The sequence below is a fragment of the Hevea brasiliensis genome, chromosome 6 (assembly GCF_030052815.1).
Source record: "Hevea brasiliensis isolate MT/VB/25A 57/8 chromosome 6, ASM3005281v1, whole genome shotgun sequence".
In the NCBI taxonomy this organism is placed as follows: domain Eukaryota; kingdom Viridiplantae; phylum Streptophyta; class Magnoliopsida; order Malpighiales; family Euphorbiaceae; genus Hevea; species Hevea brasiliensis.
In genome coordinates this window covers 73,624,975-73,641,498 of record NC_079498.1, presented here as the reverse complement: position 1 = coordinate 73,641,498, position 16,524 = coordinate 73,624,975, and the positions used below count along the sequence as shown (strand labels likewise).

General features: G+C 34.9%; 1 protein-coding gene across 3 annotated transcripts in view; it reads right to left on the bottom strand.

Annotated features, from left to right (window-relative positions):
* The window catches only part of LOC110666849 (uncharacterized), a 58,440-nt gene that overhangs the window by 35,067 nt on the left and 6,849 nt on the right, over window positions 1-16,524 (bottom strand). For 2 of the 3 annotated variants that reach the window (XM_021827488.2, XM_021827490.2), the window contains exons 9-16: window positions 8,309-8,373; window positions 8,121-8,238; window positions 7,539-7,622; window positions 6,539-6,634; window positions 6,202-6,303; window positions 5,827-5,895; window positions 4,305-4,400; window positions 3,832-3,933 (exon numbers count right to left, since the gene is read on the bottom strand). In XM_021827488.2, the coding sequence (XP_021683180.2) occupies window positions 3,832-3,933; window positions 4,305-4,400; window positions 5,827-5,895; window positions 6,202-6,303; window positions 6,539-6,634; window positions 7,539-7,622; window positions 8,121-8,238; window positions 8,309-8,373 (732 nt within the window). The remainder of the gene's footprint in view (window positions 1-3,831; window positions 3,934-4,304; window positions 4,401-5,826; window positions 5,896-6,201; window positions 6,304-6,538; window positions 6,635-7,538; window positions 7,623-8,120; window positions 8,239-8,308; window positions 8,374-16,524) is intronic. The other variant, XM_021827489.2, reaches the window with a different exon arrangement.

Sequence of the window (16,524 nt, the reverse complement as noted above, 5' to 3'; positions counted from 1 at the left end):
ATTGTATATAAATAGGAAGAGTATACAAGGCAAATATATACTAAAAAAAAAAAAAATACTTTTTTCTCCAAAAATCCTTCTCAAAATGATATCAGAGCTCTATGTTAATTTTTTGTGTGAGTTTCCTGCAAACAGTGTTAGGGTTACTGAGGTAAGCTTATAGGCACCAACCACCAAGGAGTTGTACTACACCACACCTGCCAAAGGAAAGAGCATCCGCTGATCATCCTGTTCTCGAAAAATCTTCGTCGTTCGACGTCACATGATCACACATGCCGCCACAAGTTCTGTTGCCAATCCCACGCGCCGGCGTTCATCGCCATTTTTGGGGGCTTTCTCAGGCCGATTTCTTTTCCAACAATCTCCCTAGGTCTTTGCTCCTCTACCCAGGTAGTTTCCCACCTTGGTTTGCATTTTTTATTCTTGGGTTTACTTTTTTCCTCTCTACTACTGCTACTTTGACCTTTTTTGTTGCTGCATTTCCTTTCTTTTTTTTTGTGCCTAATTCTTTAATATGGCTGATGGAAAAAAGGAATTTATTGAAACAAAGATGAGCCCCATGAGTGATATCCCTCATTACAAATTAGTCCTGGAAAGCTTAATGGTACTAATTATCTTGCATGGTTGAGAACTTGTTCACTGTTATTCAGGCTAGAGGGCTACAGGGATATATCACTAGAGACAAAACCAAACCAGAAGTGGGTGGTTCTACTTATAGCCAGTGGAAATCAGAGAATTCTCTAGTGATGTCTTGGCTAATTAATTCAATGCAATCACAAATAGCCCGTGGATATTTGCTTCTGGATAATGCTGGTGCTATCTGGAATACTATATCTCAAACTTATTCCCAAATGGGCAATGATGCACAAGTCAAAATTTTAAGAAGTGATAATGGGACAGAGTCTATAAACAAAGTCTTTCAATCTTATTTAGAGTCTCATGGAATCCTACATCAAACTAGTTGTGTGAATACAAGTGCACAAAATGGAGTATCTGAAAGGAAAAATAGGCATTTACCTGAAGTAGCTCGATCACTCATGTTGACAATGAACCTTCCCACATCATATTGGGGGGATCCTATCCTTACTGCAGCATATCTCACTAAATTTTAAGAGTCCTCAGGAAGTTCTTAAGGGTAAGAATTCATATACTATTCCTCCAAAAGTTTTTTAGTGTGTTTGCTTTATTCATAGATCAAATGTTGAAAAACTAGAACCTAGGGCCCAAAAATGTGTATTTGTGGGTTATTTTAGCACTTAAAAGGGTTACAAGTGTTATCATCCTCCCTCTAGTAAATATTATGCAAGTTCGGATGTTACCTTTAAGGAATATAAACATTATTTCCAATCACCTCTTCAGGGGGAGCATAATAAAGAAGAGGCATCTATTTTACCATTTCAGGGGAAGATTTTTTTGAACCCAATCATAGCATTGAGGATAAGGATATTAAGGATAAGAACCGACCATCAACATCAGTTCCTCAACCCCAACCTCAAACCACAAGGAGAATAAATAGAATGGATTTAAGAACCTACACTCGTTGGAATAAGACAGACACAGCCACTAAGCATGATATGACTGATCAGTCAGAACCTCTGGATTCAGCTCCTGAACATTATGAGCCTGGAGAATTTTGTGGTGAGTCTCCTTCTTCTAATACTCCTTCTAATACTTTTGTTGATGACCTTGATATACCCATTGCTCTCAGAAAAGGAGTTAGGACTTGCACTAAACATCCTATATCCAAGTTTGTTTCCTATGATTCTTTATCTCCTTACTATAGAGCTTTTGTCTTGTTTGTTTCTTCTGTTTCTATCCCACAAGAATGGAAGAAAGCATACATTGATCCAAATTGGAAAACAGCTATGGTAGAAGAGATCAAGGCTTTGGCAAAAATTGAGATATGGGATCTTCTTACTCTTCCTCTAGGGAAGAAACTGGTTGAATGCAAATGGGTGTTCATTATAAAGCATAAAGCAGATGGTTCCATTGGAAGATATAAGGCTAGGTTAGTGGCAAAAGGATTTACTCAGACATATGGGGTGGATTATCAAGAGACTTTTACACCTGTTGCTAAAATGAATACAATGAGAATCTTACTGTCATATGCTACAAACCTTGAATGGGACCTACAGCAGTTTGACGTGAAGAATGCTTTTTTGCATGGAAATTTGGAAGAAGAAGTATATATGGAGATCCCTCAAGGGTTTGAGTGTGAAAAGACCAAAGGAAAAGCTTGTAGATTGAAAAAGGCACTATATGGCTTGAAGCAGTCACCAAGAGCATGGTTTGATAGATTTAGTAAGGCCATGATTTCTTTTGGGTTCTATCAAAGCAATGTCGATCATACACTATTCATGAAACACCGTAAAGGTAAGATCACACTACTCATTGTTAATGTTGACGATATAGTGATGACAAGAGATGACAAGGAAGAAGTTGCTCATCTAGAGGAGCGATTGAGTCAAGAATTTGAGATTAAAGACTTGGGTAAATTAAGATACTTCCTTAGAATAGAAGTTGTCAGATCAGACAGAGATTTTTATTTCTCAAAGAAAATACATATAAGACCTCTTAAATGAGATAGGCATATTAGGCTGTAAACTGGCAGAAATCTTCTATTGAAGCTAATCACAAGCTATAAGCTGAAATTGAGGAGGCAATTGACGTAGGAAGACATCAGAGGTTAGTTGGACGATTGATTTATCTCCCTCATACTAGACCAGACACAACCTATGCTGCAAGCCTGGTGAGCCAGTATATACATGATCCTCAAAAACCTCACTTAGAAGCCATTTTTCGTATTTTAAGATATTTAAAATATGCACCTGGAAAGGGACTTCTTTTTTCAAAGCATGGCAATCTCCAGATAAAAACCATTACAGATGCAGATTGGACTGGATCTCTCGATGATAAGAGATCGACATCAGGTTATTGCACCTTTGTTGGCAGTAATTTAGTCACTTGGAGAAGTAAAAAGAAAAATGTAACAATAAGATCTAGTACAGAGGCAGAATATAGAGCCATGGCACAAGGTATATGTGAGCTATTGTAGTTGCAAAAATTGATGAAGGAAATGCAATTATTAGAAACAAACAATTTGTCCTTATTCTACAACAACAAAGCTACTATCAGTATAGTTCATAACCCAGTTCAATATGATCGGACCAAATATATAAAGATTGATCGACACTTTATAAAGGAGAAAATAGTTGATGGATCTTTAAGTGTCTCTTATGTGACTTCCAAAGTACAAGTGGTCGATGTGTTTACTAAAGGTTTAAACAGCAAGATATTTCATACTCTAGTTTGCAAGTTGGGCATGTGTAATATACATGAACCAACTTGAGGAAGAGTGTTGGAATCCTACTAAATTGTAAATCCTAAATAAAGGGATTATATTATATTGTATTTCTTCTTTCCTTCTTGTAGTTATCTTCCTCATTTATTAGTTTCCTAGAATATCTAGACTTTTTTTGTATTCAGGACTGTTATATATAAATAGAAAGAGTGTACAAAACAAATATATACTGAAATAAAAAAAATAAAAAATAAAAAACTCTTTTCTCCAAGAATCCTTCTCAACATATTCCTCTAAATATCTTATAGATACTCCTAAACAAAATTCACTTCCATGCAAATATTAGTAAGAACAAAATGGAGATGCAACATCTTATGAAATTGGACTTCAGGCATATTTATGCTTTAGAACACCATAACTGCAACAGAAATATGGATACTGAATTTACTGAACAATACATAAATGTAAACCAACAAATTGAATGGGAAACAAACAAATTATACAACAAAAGTAATGTACAATGCTCAAACCTCCACTAACTTAATGAAAGCTTTTTCCCATGCCACTGCCTTTGCATTGCCTTCTTCATCAATTGCATTATTAACTGGATAGGTAACAACAAATGCAGAAGCCTGAAATTGAAAAATGAAATCAAGGATTTGTTAGTGGTGCAGATCCGAATCCTACTCTTAGGGATTTTAGGAGTCCCCAAACCTATTTTAGGAAAAAATTATAGAAAGTAGAATTTGTAGGGATTTATGATTGTGTAATCCTAATTAATTTGGGATTCCTAATCCTAATATTTCTAGGGTCATACAAACACTATGTCGCTAGTTATTTACATTATTTTCAGTTTTGTTATGACAATTTACTGCTATTAATATAAGTTTGAGAATTAGTTCTCCTTTCCAAGGATTGGTCCTTGTTTTCCCTGTGTTCTTGTTCTTTGTTCTACATCAGTTAGAATATATTCATAAAGTGAGGAAGGATTGAACGTATTTACCTCAGTGTAGTTATTATCGAAAAATCCTCCTAAGGCAGTGCTTGGATCAAGGGGGGCCTCAAATGCACTCAAACATGTATCAGCAGAAGTATAATGCTGAACACAGGAAAATTTAGGGGATGAATGTCGGTATTCAGATAGTGATAAACAACAGGCAGTAAAGAGCTTCAAATAAACTATAAATAAATAGAAGTCTGCAACTCAATACACAAATTGAATAAAATTATATAATTTGAAAAAAAAAATCACAGACTTATTTATCTCAGCTGAATGATAATAAGAAGCTTCTAATTACATGAGAGATATTCTTCTTATCTTGTATGTTCCCAGTGCATTGCTCAGGCTAGGGGACACGGTGCCGGATACATGTACGATTCTGACACAATTACCTTTTAACTTTTTTGCAACCTTGTTCTTATATTTGGAGATCTTATCAGAGTACTCATAATCATTTTAACTATTTTATATAGCTTTGACATGGGTACACTGTAGTAAAGTGGAGCTACAGAAAGTTCCTTGATATAATTTTATTGAAGACAAAGGAAAACACTAACTTTGAGAAGAAGCTAGTGAAATTCACAATGCCAAAATAAATTATACAAATACTAGAAAAGCAACATTGCCACTTATGTAAATGGCTGATTAACAACCGAGTGCCCACAAGAAAGAATAAATAAATAAATAATAAATAAAATTGGATCAAAAGGGTTCACAAGCAATTGCTTTGTTTTCCCTTGGCCAGTACTGTAAGTCCTTCATTTGCATATACGCCATCTATGAGTACTGTACAAAATAGTTTCATCAAGAAAACCTCCATAATGATGAAATTAGAACAACTGTATCTTCTTAAATCAAACAATCAATGCCCTAATACCCCACCAATAAGGTAAAACAAATCCTAAAAACATTAAACCAATGATCTTTCTTCTCACACAACTGAAACAAGAAGAGATTTAATTGGATTTCATAAGAATAAAATGATCTTTAAATGATTTTTAGACATGACAAAGCTAAAAGTGGATGGAAAACAATGATAGATTGAACTCAAGCAACTTTTTACCATCCAGGGAAAAAATGAATTCTTTCGAAAAAAAAATGACATAAATAATAGATTGAAAAAGACCTATATTTCAGTGTATGGAATTGTTTATTGTTCGCTTTTACCCATGAAGAGCACTTGGTATGGCACACATATAAATTTGTTCCTGCATCTCTTTTCTTCATTTTTTCCTTGTGCTAATTTTTTCCTTTCCCTGGATATCCTAGAAAAAGATGGGCAGTGGCAGCTACAATCCAAAGAATCTCAGTTAAAACAGTAAAATACAGCTGAGAGGCTGAGTTCTATAGGTTCTAATTGCTCCATTTCAATTTATGGAATTAGTTTTGTTGTACAATATGAAATATCCCCTAACAAACCTCATAAGAAGCTCACAACAACATAGATCATAAAAAGCTTACAAACAGCTTTTTAAATGGCAAATAAATGGCAAAAGGAAGCAGAATAGCAGATAACTAAAGGTACCTGAAAACAATATTCTACATGTTGGACTCCTCCATAGTAGTCATAATTTTCAGGGTCCATCTTAAAATACTGTCAAAGAGAGAAAAAAAAAAAAAAAAAAAAAAAAAAAAAAAAAAAAGAGAGAGAAAGAGCGAGCGAGAGAGAGAGAGAGAGAGAGAGAGAGAGAGAGAGAGAGGACATAAGTACTTGAAGATTAAATATATATCTCAAAATTCACACTTGTACCTTCAAAATAAAAATCCTTAAACATTAAGAATAACTAAAACTACGCCACAAAACCCAGTTTATCAGCTCTACTGAATGCATGATGTAACATGACTGTGTACCCACAACTTCAAAATGCAAATTTACAAATGCAGAACAGTGTAAGAAAACCTGTAGAACACTTTGAGTAGCACAATCCTGGCCCAAAGGCTTCATGCAAATGTCAGTTAGAGATACAACTGAACCAGAAGAATTAGCAGATATGCCATCAACCTGTTACCATTGAGTAATGAAGATGTTACTGCCTATCTTCTTACAGGCACACAAGAGAAGTGAAAAACAGCAAAAGCACATAATCACCCTCATATATTTTAAAAGATAAATAAGTTAAACTAGATAAATGCATTTTTTGGATAAGCAAAAGTAATACATGTTAAAAACAAAAAGATCAAGTTATTGTTGAAATAATGAATGACAGATGAAAAGCAGCAAGAAGCGTTCAGAATACCTTGTTCTGAATTTCAAAGAGTAACTGGATATTTTCATCTGTAACAATACTGGGCTTCTTGTCATGCTTTGGATCAGGCAAAGTTGCTAGAATAAGCTGACAAGTAAAAATATAAAGTGGCTCCTTAAGTATTCAATCTAAGATTACATAACAATTCCCTATACCAAAACAAGTGTGAGAGAAAAGAAGGCTAGATATCTAGCAAGCGAAGAAGGAAATCAATATCAGTTTCCATAAAATGACATTCAAAACACAGTTAAAGTGTTCACAACATGAATGTAACAAAAGGAAAATTGGGAAAGCAGGAAAAAAAAAAAAAGAAAAAAGGAAAAAGTATATTCATATTAACCTAAATTTATTAGCTGAAAATTGTAATGAAATGGCATCTCTCCCATCATTAATTACTAACAAGAACCAAAAGCAAATCCCATTAATTTCACCGCCAGATAAAGTGACTCAATACCACAACAAACTCATGGCATCCATGACATATGATCAGGAAATTGCTTGAGAACATTGGCTCTTGATATTTCTTCAGATTTCGCCAAACTAGACCTGCTTAAAGATATTTCTACTAAGATGCCTCAACTAAATGCAATTATGATATTTCCATCAACCTTATTCAAATCCCTTGAAATCTTTTTAGTGCAATAAGATTGTCACCATAAGCAAGTTTTTTAATTGTTTCTCCATATGTTTTTCCTTTTGGACTAAATAATGAAAAAGTAATCAACAAGAGTTTATATAATAGTTAACTAAACTAATAAGATACGGAGAAAGTTCCCTCTTTTTTACCTGGAAACCTACTATATTACAAGTTAGAGGGACTTCTTTGAAATAAAAAGAAAATTGACTGATATTATTAACACAAATTGAAGTTAAGGGGCAGAAATGAAATAATCCCATAAGGGAATACAAGAGAAATTAACCCCCATCTTGTATGTGACACACAAACACAAAGGAAGATAAAGAAATAGCAGCATTAAAAGAATAGCAAAACCTGTTCAATTCTGTAGAAGGGGGCAAGGTGGCTATCAAAAAACTGTTTTTCTTCAGCTGCCTTACTCCCTTGGCCTACCCACAACTAATAACCATATGTGTCAAGCCTTAAGCAACATCAGGTTAGATAAATTGCCAAAAAAGAGTACTAAAATAGACCAATAAGCATACTACAGAGAAATTCAAAGGGTAGATAGTTCTGCCAAATGAAAGAATATCAGCAATAAGTAATTATAGCAGAAAGACAGTTCTATTTGGAAAAAAAATAAATAAATAAATAAACAAAAACAAGAAGAAATAAACGGTTTGGCATTAAATGAAAATAATATTTAATCACAAAATCCAAGCATCAAATAACCAAAAGGCTTGCCATCTAAAAGCTATAGAAGGAATAAAAGATAGAAGTATACAGACCACATGCGTTTCAGGTTCCATATCTGGTTCATAATAAAATCGAGTTTGCCATGATTATCTAATTATAAGATGAGAAAACAGCATATGCTACAATGATAAAACACTGCATGACTAAAAAAATTTTGCTCTTTTATGTAATACTGAAGTGAGAGAGATTTCAATTTGATACCTTATCAGGCTTTGTCTCCACTTTAATACGAATTAAACCTACACAAAGTACAAGAACAACTGCCAAGGACGAACACAAAACAAGAGTGGGGTTTCGAGCAACCTTTGTACCATATTGCCTGGATTTAACATAGAAATTATCAGCATTTTACTTGTCTAAAAATGGTCAAAGGTGATAAAGCACTTTACCTGTAAAAATTTGACATGTAACTTTGAACAGTTGGAAGTTTGATCCTATTCATCAGAGAAGCCTGCTAAACAAGAAAAAAAAAAAAGGCACAAACATTTACAATCACATCATTAACGTCAATCACAGGAGACAAGAAAACACCTAAGTAGGGAAGGTGGAGAAAATATCATTTAAAATAGCATAAGCATACAACTCGGCCATAGGACCTAACCTTGAAACTTAGGCTAATTTGGGCCTACAAATCACATTAAAGCATGTTACGTACTGGAATTCTGAAACAGATGTGAGTTCGGATCACCTTGAACACATAAATTTGCTATTAAATTTGCAGTCTAAGAAGATGAAAGACAGTATCCAAGAAGATCCAGGAACCTTGATCTAAGGAAATCAAGGGGTCATCTATGCAGAGACCAAAAAAAGGGGAAAAGAGAGAGAGAGAGAGATAGAGAGAGAAAGAGAGAGAGAGAGAGAGATTTCAATTTCATTTCATTTTTCTCCTTGTTTTCTTTACTTCTGCAGACATCTTTAAGTGCTAACTTGTTCTCTGAAGATGTCACAGACTAATAATTTCTTCAACCTCCATAAAGTTCCTAACTAAACCCCCTTCTCATCATGAGACTTATTTGACTATCCTCTTTGTGATCAGAAAACAAACTAAAAGTACCGTCTGCAATGTATTTCTAATATCAGAGTCCAATCAAGCATACCAAAAAAAGAAAAATATTTTTTCTCAAAGAATAAGATAACATGACTAACAAAATTGGAGTCTAGGACTGATTAGCTTATAAACAAGTGCCGAAGCAAAAAGATTCAGGTCACCTCTCACAAGAACATTGTAGAAAGAGATGATTTTGCTTAATTTCAATTAATCTGTACATGGGTACATATATATAATTGATTCCTATAATTGTGTTCTACTAATTAGGAAGAAATCCTAAATAAGAAATCCTAAATAGGAATACAGAATAAAAAATATACAGAGAAATAATATAGTGATTGACTTTCCATAACACTCCCCCTCAAGTTGGAGCATAGATGTTAATCATGCCCAACTTGTTACAAATGTAGTCAATCCTAGCTCTATTCTCCAAACTGCTCTCCAGTTTTGATGTATCCTGTTGAAATGATCTGTTGTTGAATCTTTTCACGAACAAAGTGACAATCAATCTCAATATCTTTGGTCCACTCATAAAACACTGGATTAAAAGCAATATGAAGAGCAGCTTTATTATCAAACCACAATTTCGCAAACAGGAAGGCCTTAAAACCTGTCTCATCAAGTAATTAAAGTATCCATATTACCTCACATACTGATTGTGCCATGGCTCTGTATTCTGATTCAGCACTAGATCGAGAAACTACACTCTGCTTCTTGCTTCTCTAAGACATCAAATTTCCTCTAACAAAAACACAATATCCATTAGTTGACCTTCTGTCAACCTTAGATACATCAAATTTCCTCTAACAAAAACACAATATCCATTAGTTGACCTTCTGTCAACCTTAGATCCAGCCCAGTCGGCATCTGAAAAACATTCAACATTCAAATGCCCATGATTACCATATAACAAACCCCTTCCTGGAGCGCCCTTCAGATAACACAAGATTTGTCCCAAGGCTTCCCAATGAGCAACAGTTGGGGAAGACATAAACTGACTTACCACACTAATGGCATAAGCAATATCAGGACGAGTAACTGTAAGGTAGTTCAATTTTCCTACCAATCTCCTGTATCTCTTTGGATCTTCAAACAACTCACTATCCCCTGCTAACAGTTGTAAATTTGAAGTCATTGGTGCACTGCAAGACTTAGCACCTAATTTTTCTGTCTTTATCAATAGATCGAGGACATATTTTCTTTGAGACAAGAAAAATACCCTTCTTACTTCTCATAACTTCAATACCCAAGAAATACTTTAACAATCCCAAGTCTTTGGTCTGAAACTGGGTTTGGAAGAAGGTTTTAAGAGATGAAATACCTGCAGAGTCACTCCCAGTGATAACAATGCCATCCACATAGACTACCAGGAGAATTAAACCAGCCTCAGATTGCCTATAAAATACTGAGTGATCACACTTACTCTTTTGCATACCAAATTCCTGTACTGCTTCACTGAATCTCCCAAACCAGGCCCTAGGACTTTGTTTCAAGCCATAAAGAGACTTCCGAAGCCTATAAACTTTACCCAACTCCCCCTAAGCAACAAACCCAGGTGGTTGCTCCATATACACCTCTTCCTGAAGATCACCATGAAGGAAAGCATTCTTGATATCCAATTGGTGCAGGAGCCAATCATATGTAGCTGCTAAAGAGATAAACAAGCGAACAGAAGTAAGTTTAGCTACAGGAGAAAAAGTGTCAGAGGAATTAACCCCATATGTCTGAGCATATCCTTTTGCCATAAGGCGTGCTTTTAACCTAGCCACAGAACCATCAGGATTTACCTTTACTGTAAATACCCATTTGCAACCAATAGCTTTCTTACCAGTGGGCAAAGACAACAGTTACCATATACCATTAGCATCTAAAGCCTCTATTTCCTCTTTCATAGATGAGACAGTGCCTCACCAACAGTATTAGGGATAGGAACAGAGTCTAAAGAAGTAACAAAACACCGAGAACAAGAAGACAATTGATTATAAGAAACAAAAGAAGAGATAAGGTAAGTGCATGAACACTTACCTTTACGAAGAGCAATAGGTAAGTCTAAGTCAGAATCATGATCAATATGAGGTACAGGATCTCCCAACGAAGTAGTTGGTGGAGAATCTGAGTCAGAAATCTCCAATCTCCTGGAATAAACATAAACAACGGGAGGTCGAGTAGGTCTAGAGAAAGAAGGAACAGGTTGTGGAAGAGGACTAGACATTGGTTGGACAGTATATATTAAGAGATCATCCCCCTCCCCTGACTCTCATATACAGATGATTGAGGAAAGAATGGAGTGGACTCAAAAAATGTAACATCTACAGAAACAAAATAACTATTAAGAGTAGGAGAGAAACAGCGGTACCCTTTTTGGAGCCGGGAGTACCCAAGGAAGACACATTTAAAAGACTTCGGATCTAATTTAGTAACCTGTGGACGAACATCACACACAAAACAGGTACAACCAAAAATGCGGGGTTCAACAGAGAATAAAGATTTTGTAGGAAACAAAACAGTATAAGGAATATCCTCATTAAGGACAGAAGACGGCATACGATTGATCAAAAAACATGCCGTAGAAACTGTATCCGCCCAAAAGTGTTTAGGAATTTTCATATGAAAAAGAAGAGCACGAGTTACCTCAAGAAGATGCCGATTTTTTCTTTCGGCCACGCCATTTTGGGATGGGGTATCAACACAGGAAGACTGATGAAGAATGCCATATTGTATTATATAAGACTGAAATTGTGTTGAAAAAATATTATTTGACATTGTCACTTCTTAATATGCGCACAAAAATATTGAATTGAGTTTTGATTTCATTACAAAAGGCAGAAAAGATAGAAAAGAACTCAGAACGATTCTTCATTAAATATAACCATATAACACGAGAGTAATCATCAATAAAAGTAACAAAATAACGAAATTCAGTTTTAGAAGTAACAGAACAAGGACCCCAAACATTAGAATGAACTAACTCAAAAGGGGATGAAACCCGTTTATTGACTCTAGACACAGAAAGCAAACGATGATGTTTTACAAACTGACACGACTCACATTCTAGTACTAATAAAGACCAAAACTGAGGACACAGCTTCTTCATAGTAGACAAAGAAGGATAGCCCAATCTACAATGAGCTTCAAAAGGTGTTAAGGTACTGGAGCAAACAAGCGACCGCGGTACATAATTTTCCAGAATGTAGAGACCACCTGACTCACATCCTTTACCAATAATCTGCTTCATCGTAAGATCCTGAAATAAACACTGATCAGGAAAAAAGAAAACAAAACAATTTAAGGTACGAGTAAGTTTACTAATAGAAAGTATATTAAAAGAGAATTTTAGTAAACACAAAACAAATGACAAAGAAATTGACGAAGTCGGGTTCGCAGTTCCAAATACAAGAAATAGAACCATCAGCTCAAGTAACAGCAGAGGAAGTGAGATTAGACTGAAAAGCAAATAGAAGACTAGAATGACCTGCCATGTGATCTGTCGCACCAGAATCAATAACCCATTTGGATGAGGAAGACACAAGGCACGTAGTGGATTTACCTGACTCAGCGATCGCAGTGACAGGGGAACTGGTAGGCTTTAGAGATGCCTGATACTGGGAAAACTATGCAAAATTCTCTGCAGATACCAAAATAGTTTTCTCAGAGGAAGATACAGTAAAATCCTCTGGTGCCATATTTGCCATCTGTGATCACTGATTTTTCCTCTGAAGTTGCGGACAATTATATTTTGTATGGCTAAGCTCATGGCAATGATAACAAATGACTCCTCTTGAGTCCTGATTAGAACTAGCCTCCCCATTATGCTGATTACCTCTGTTGCTTGTAATTCCTCCTCTACTTCCTCTTCTATTACTCTGTTGTCCATTTGTATTACGGCTAATAAGAGCACTACTGGCAGGCTGTGAAGATTGAGTCCTCTCTATACGAAGGACCCGTGTGAACGTTTCATACAAAGAGGAAATCTCAGAACTGGAGAGAATCTGAGATTTAGCAGTCTCATACTCTAAATGAAGGCCTGCAAGAAAATTCATAACAGTCAGTTGCTCCCCTTGAGCCTACTGACCTTTCACATCAGAACTAAAAGGCAACAATACATTAAGTTCCTCATACACCCATTTAAAATCCATAAAATAAGCCGTGAGAGACTTATCCTCTTTCTCAGCACGGTAGAATGCCTTACAAACATCATAAATACAGGAGATATTCCCTTTACCAGAATACAGAAAATCTAAGTAATCCATCAATTCCTTAAAAAATTCACAGTGAATAATTAAACTAATTACCTCACTGTGAATCGAGTTCCGAAGCTGCAAAAACAACTAAGCATCCTCCCTTAGCCAAGTTTGCCGTGTATCATCAATAGGTGGGTCTTTAGTAAGGTGATCATCCTTATCAATGCTACGCAAATAGACCCTAACAGTCTTACTCCACTCCAGGTAATTCGAACCATTAAGTTTGTGTTCCGTGATCTTAGTCATCACCGGAATCACATCAGAAATAACATTCTTATTGTCTAATATTTGTTGAGACAAAGAAAACTAACCGAAACGCTAATCCAAAGTGCTTACAGCCGCAAAATAATCCAAAATCACAAATCAAGCAAATACCGAAATAGGATCTAAGAGCCAAACCTCAAAAGTCCTTTAATGGTGTACTGGATTAGGCAAAAGCACACAGTGGTGGAATAAAGGGATTGAGGCAACGCCGGCGATGCTGATCGGAGTCGAAACTGCCGCCGGACGCGCCTCCACACGCCGACGAATGAAGAAACGACGAGAACCTGAGTTGGGCGCGTGAGCCTCACGCGCTTGAATTCCGGCGACCGGATCAAAGGAGACGGCCGGTCGGCGACCAAGGTCTCTCCTGAGCTGGGTAGTGAGAACAAATAGTCACCCTAGATAGATGACCTAGGGTAACAATGGGTTTCAATCCAGAAACAGACGGGAAAGAAATTCCATATTTAGATTCCTTAATGAACCTGCTCTGACACCATGTAGAAATAGATGATTCTCCTTAATTTCAATTAATCTGTATATGAGTATATATATACAATTGATTCCTATAATTGTGTTCTACTAATTAGGAAGTAATCCTAAATAAGAAATCCTAAATAGGAATACAGAATACAGAATATACAGAAAAATAATATAGTGATTGATTTTCCATAACAAACATGATTTTAGAGAAAAAAAAATGTTTAATATATACGAACATTATCTTGATTTACAGAAATCAAAGGGTGATCTTAGGAGATCAAAGAAGCTTAACCTCTAAAGAGAGAATGAAACTTTAAAGTTATTTTCATCTGTGTAGACAAAATCTGTGCAATCGTTACATAATGCACTTTACTGTGCAGTACTAATACTGAAACCCTACAAATGTTGATGGACAAACTCAGCCAAAAACTTGAATAGGGAACTCCTTCCCAAGAAAGAATTTTCCCTAGACAACAAGCTTAAAGCATTCTCCTTGTTACTCTGACCAAAACTGGTCAAACTGCTTATCATTCTCACGGATTGAGAAAACATTCTTATCTTCAATCCACGAGAGAATTCTATTACTACTTTACTAGTCCACAAATTACTTGTTCCCGTCATCAATCAAAACCAGATGTCAGCAATACCCTCCGCATCTTTATTAATTAAAGAAAGGTAAAAGTAATTTAACAAAAATCAGTTCACTTAATCATGTATCTGCCATCTTCCGCTATTAATTTATTATTTCCAGACTAAAATCATTCTTGTTTCACACATGGTTCTCACTATCTTTTCCCAGCATGGGTCTCATTAAATACCTTGAGTGTTCGCAAGGTCACATTTTTACCTCTTAACCCAAACCAAGCATTTTTCACTATCTAACCCCCTTCAATTTCTTTGCTAAAACGTCTTTCAGCATGAAATTTTTCCAACTACCCTATTTGATACAAGAAACAAATTTGAAGCACTTCAAGCAACTTATCTCCAATAGTCTCTTTTTTTTTTTTTTTTTTTTTATGAAGTGCCAAACACCTCTAACATAACTTCACACAACCTGGACTTACATTTTTCAGCAAATAATGGTTGGCTCAATTGGTACCATTTAAAGAATTTCAAGTGAGAGTCCAGAATCTCAAACCTCTTTCTCCGAGAATAATAATAGAAGGAGAGAGTAACCATACTTTCTTACAATTCCAAGACTGTCATACACAAAATTATTGACACAATTGACAACACATTAATCACACTTTGCATTTCTACCTAAGATCTTAAATCCAAGACACCAAATGCCCTTCCAACCAGACACGCATCATTTTATTGATCAAAAGAACCACTGGATATGACATATGATATAAGTCAACCAAAATAAAGCAACTAAGGAATAATAATTTAACAAAAGACACCACAACAAGGAAATGACAGTCAAAAGGGTGATAATTTAGGCCATAATAATGTTACAATTCCTATTATTAAACAGATTAAATACCTTAGATAGATATGCAACACAACCCAATACTACACCAGATAAAAAAGTTTTGGGTAACTACCATTTGCCCAGATATAAGGTCAAAATCAATAGCAAGTCCCCGAAGTTTGGCAGTCAAGTTAATTGGTCCCTCACATTTAAGTTAACAATTTAGTCCCTCCATCTAAAAAGGTAATATTTTGCTGTTAAATTTGCTGAAAAAGACAATTTTGGTTTTCTTTATACTTATAATTACTAATTAAATAATTTAAAAAAAAAAACTCTTCAAAAAAATTTTTCTAGAAAATAATATTTGTTCTTGCAATAAAAGTTTCTTTTAGGGATAATTTCTGAAAATTTTTTCCTTGGAATTTTTTTAAGAAAAATTTTTATTCTTGGAAAATTAATTACTTTCTAGGAAAATTTTTTGGTAAAACATGCATTTATAAAAATAAATTTTTTTTGGAAGTATTTGAAATTTCTTTTAAAAATTTAATTTTCTTTTAAAAAAAGAAAATAATTTTTCTCAAAAATGCAAAAAAAAAAAAATCTTTTAACAACTTCTCTTTGAAAAACCTTTTTTCCTTGGAAAACAATTTTTTGTTGGAGGTTATTTTTGGAATTTCAAATGTTTTTTAAACCTTTCAGTCTTTCACTGTTTTTAACAATTGACTAATGGAAAAAGTGGACGAAGCAACTAAATTACTAAGAGAATCAAATGTCAAAAACCAATTAAATCAATTTTTAAACAGAGGAGACCTAGTTGTGATGATGACCTAATCTCACAGGGGGAATAGTAATTTTTTCGAAATTTTTTTACCATATCAACAGGTAATATCCATGAATACTAAATTTGCATGAATAAAAATGAAACTGTAACATGCGAGACGTTATGTGTGATATGATATATATGCAGAATTAGAATCACTTGCCAAAGAACTCAACACTTTAAATTAAAAAAGGAGGGAAAAAAACACACAGCAGCAAGAGTGTACGATCAGAATTTAAGGAAAAAGTTAATGCTTTGTGTTCATCAATTAACTGCAGTTACACCAATTTTCACAAAATCAATCAAACATCGTACAAGAACCATGAATTGAAAGCTGA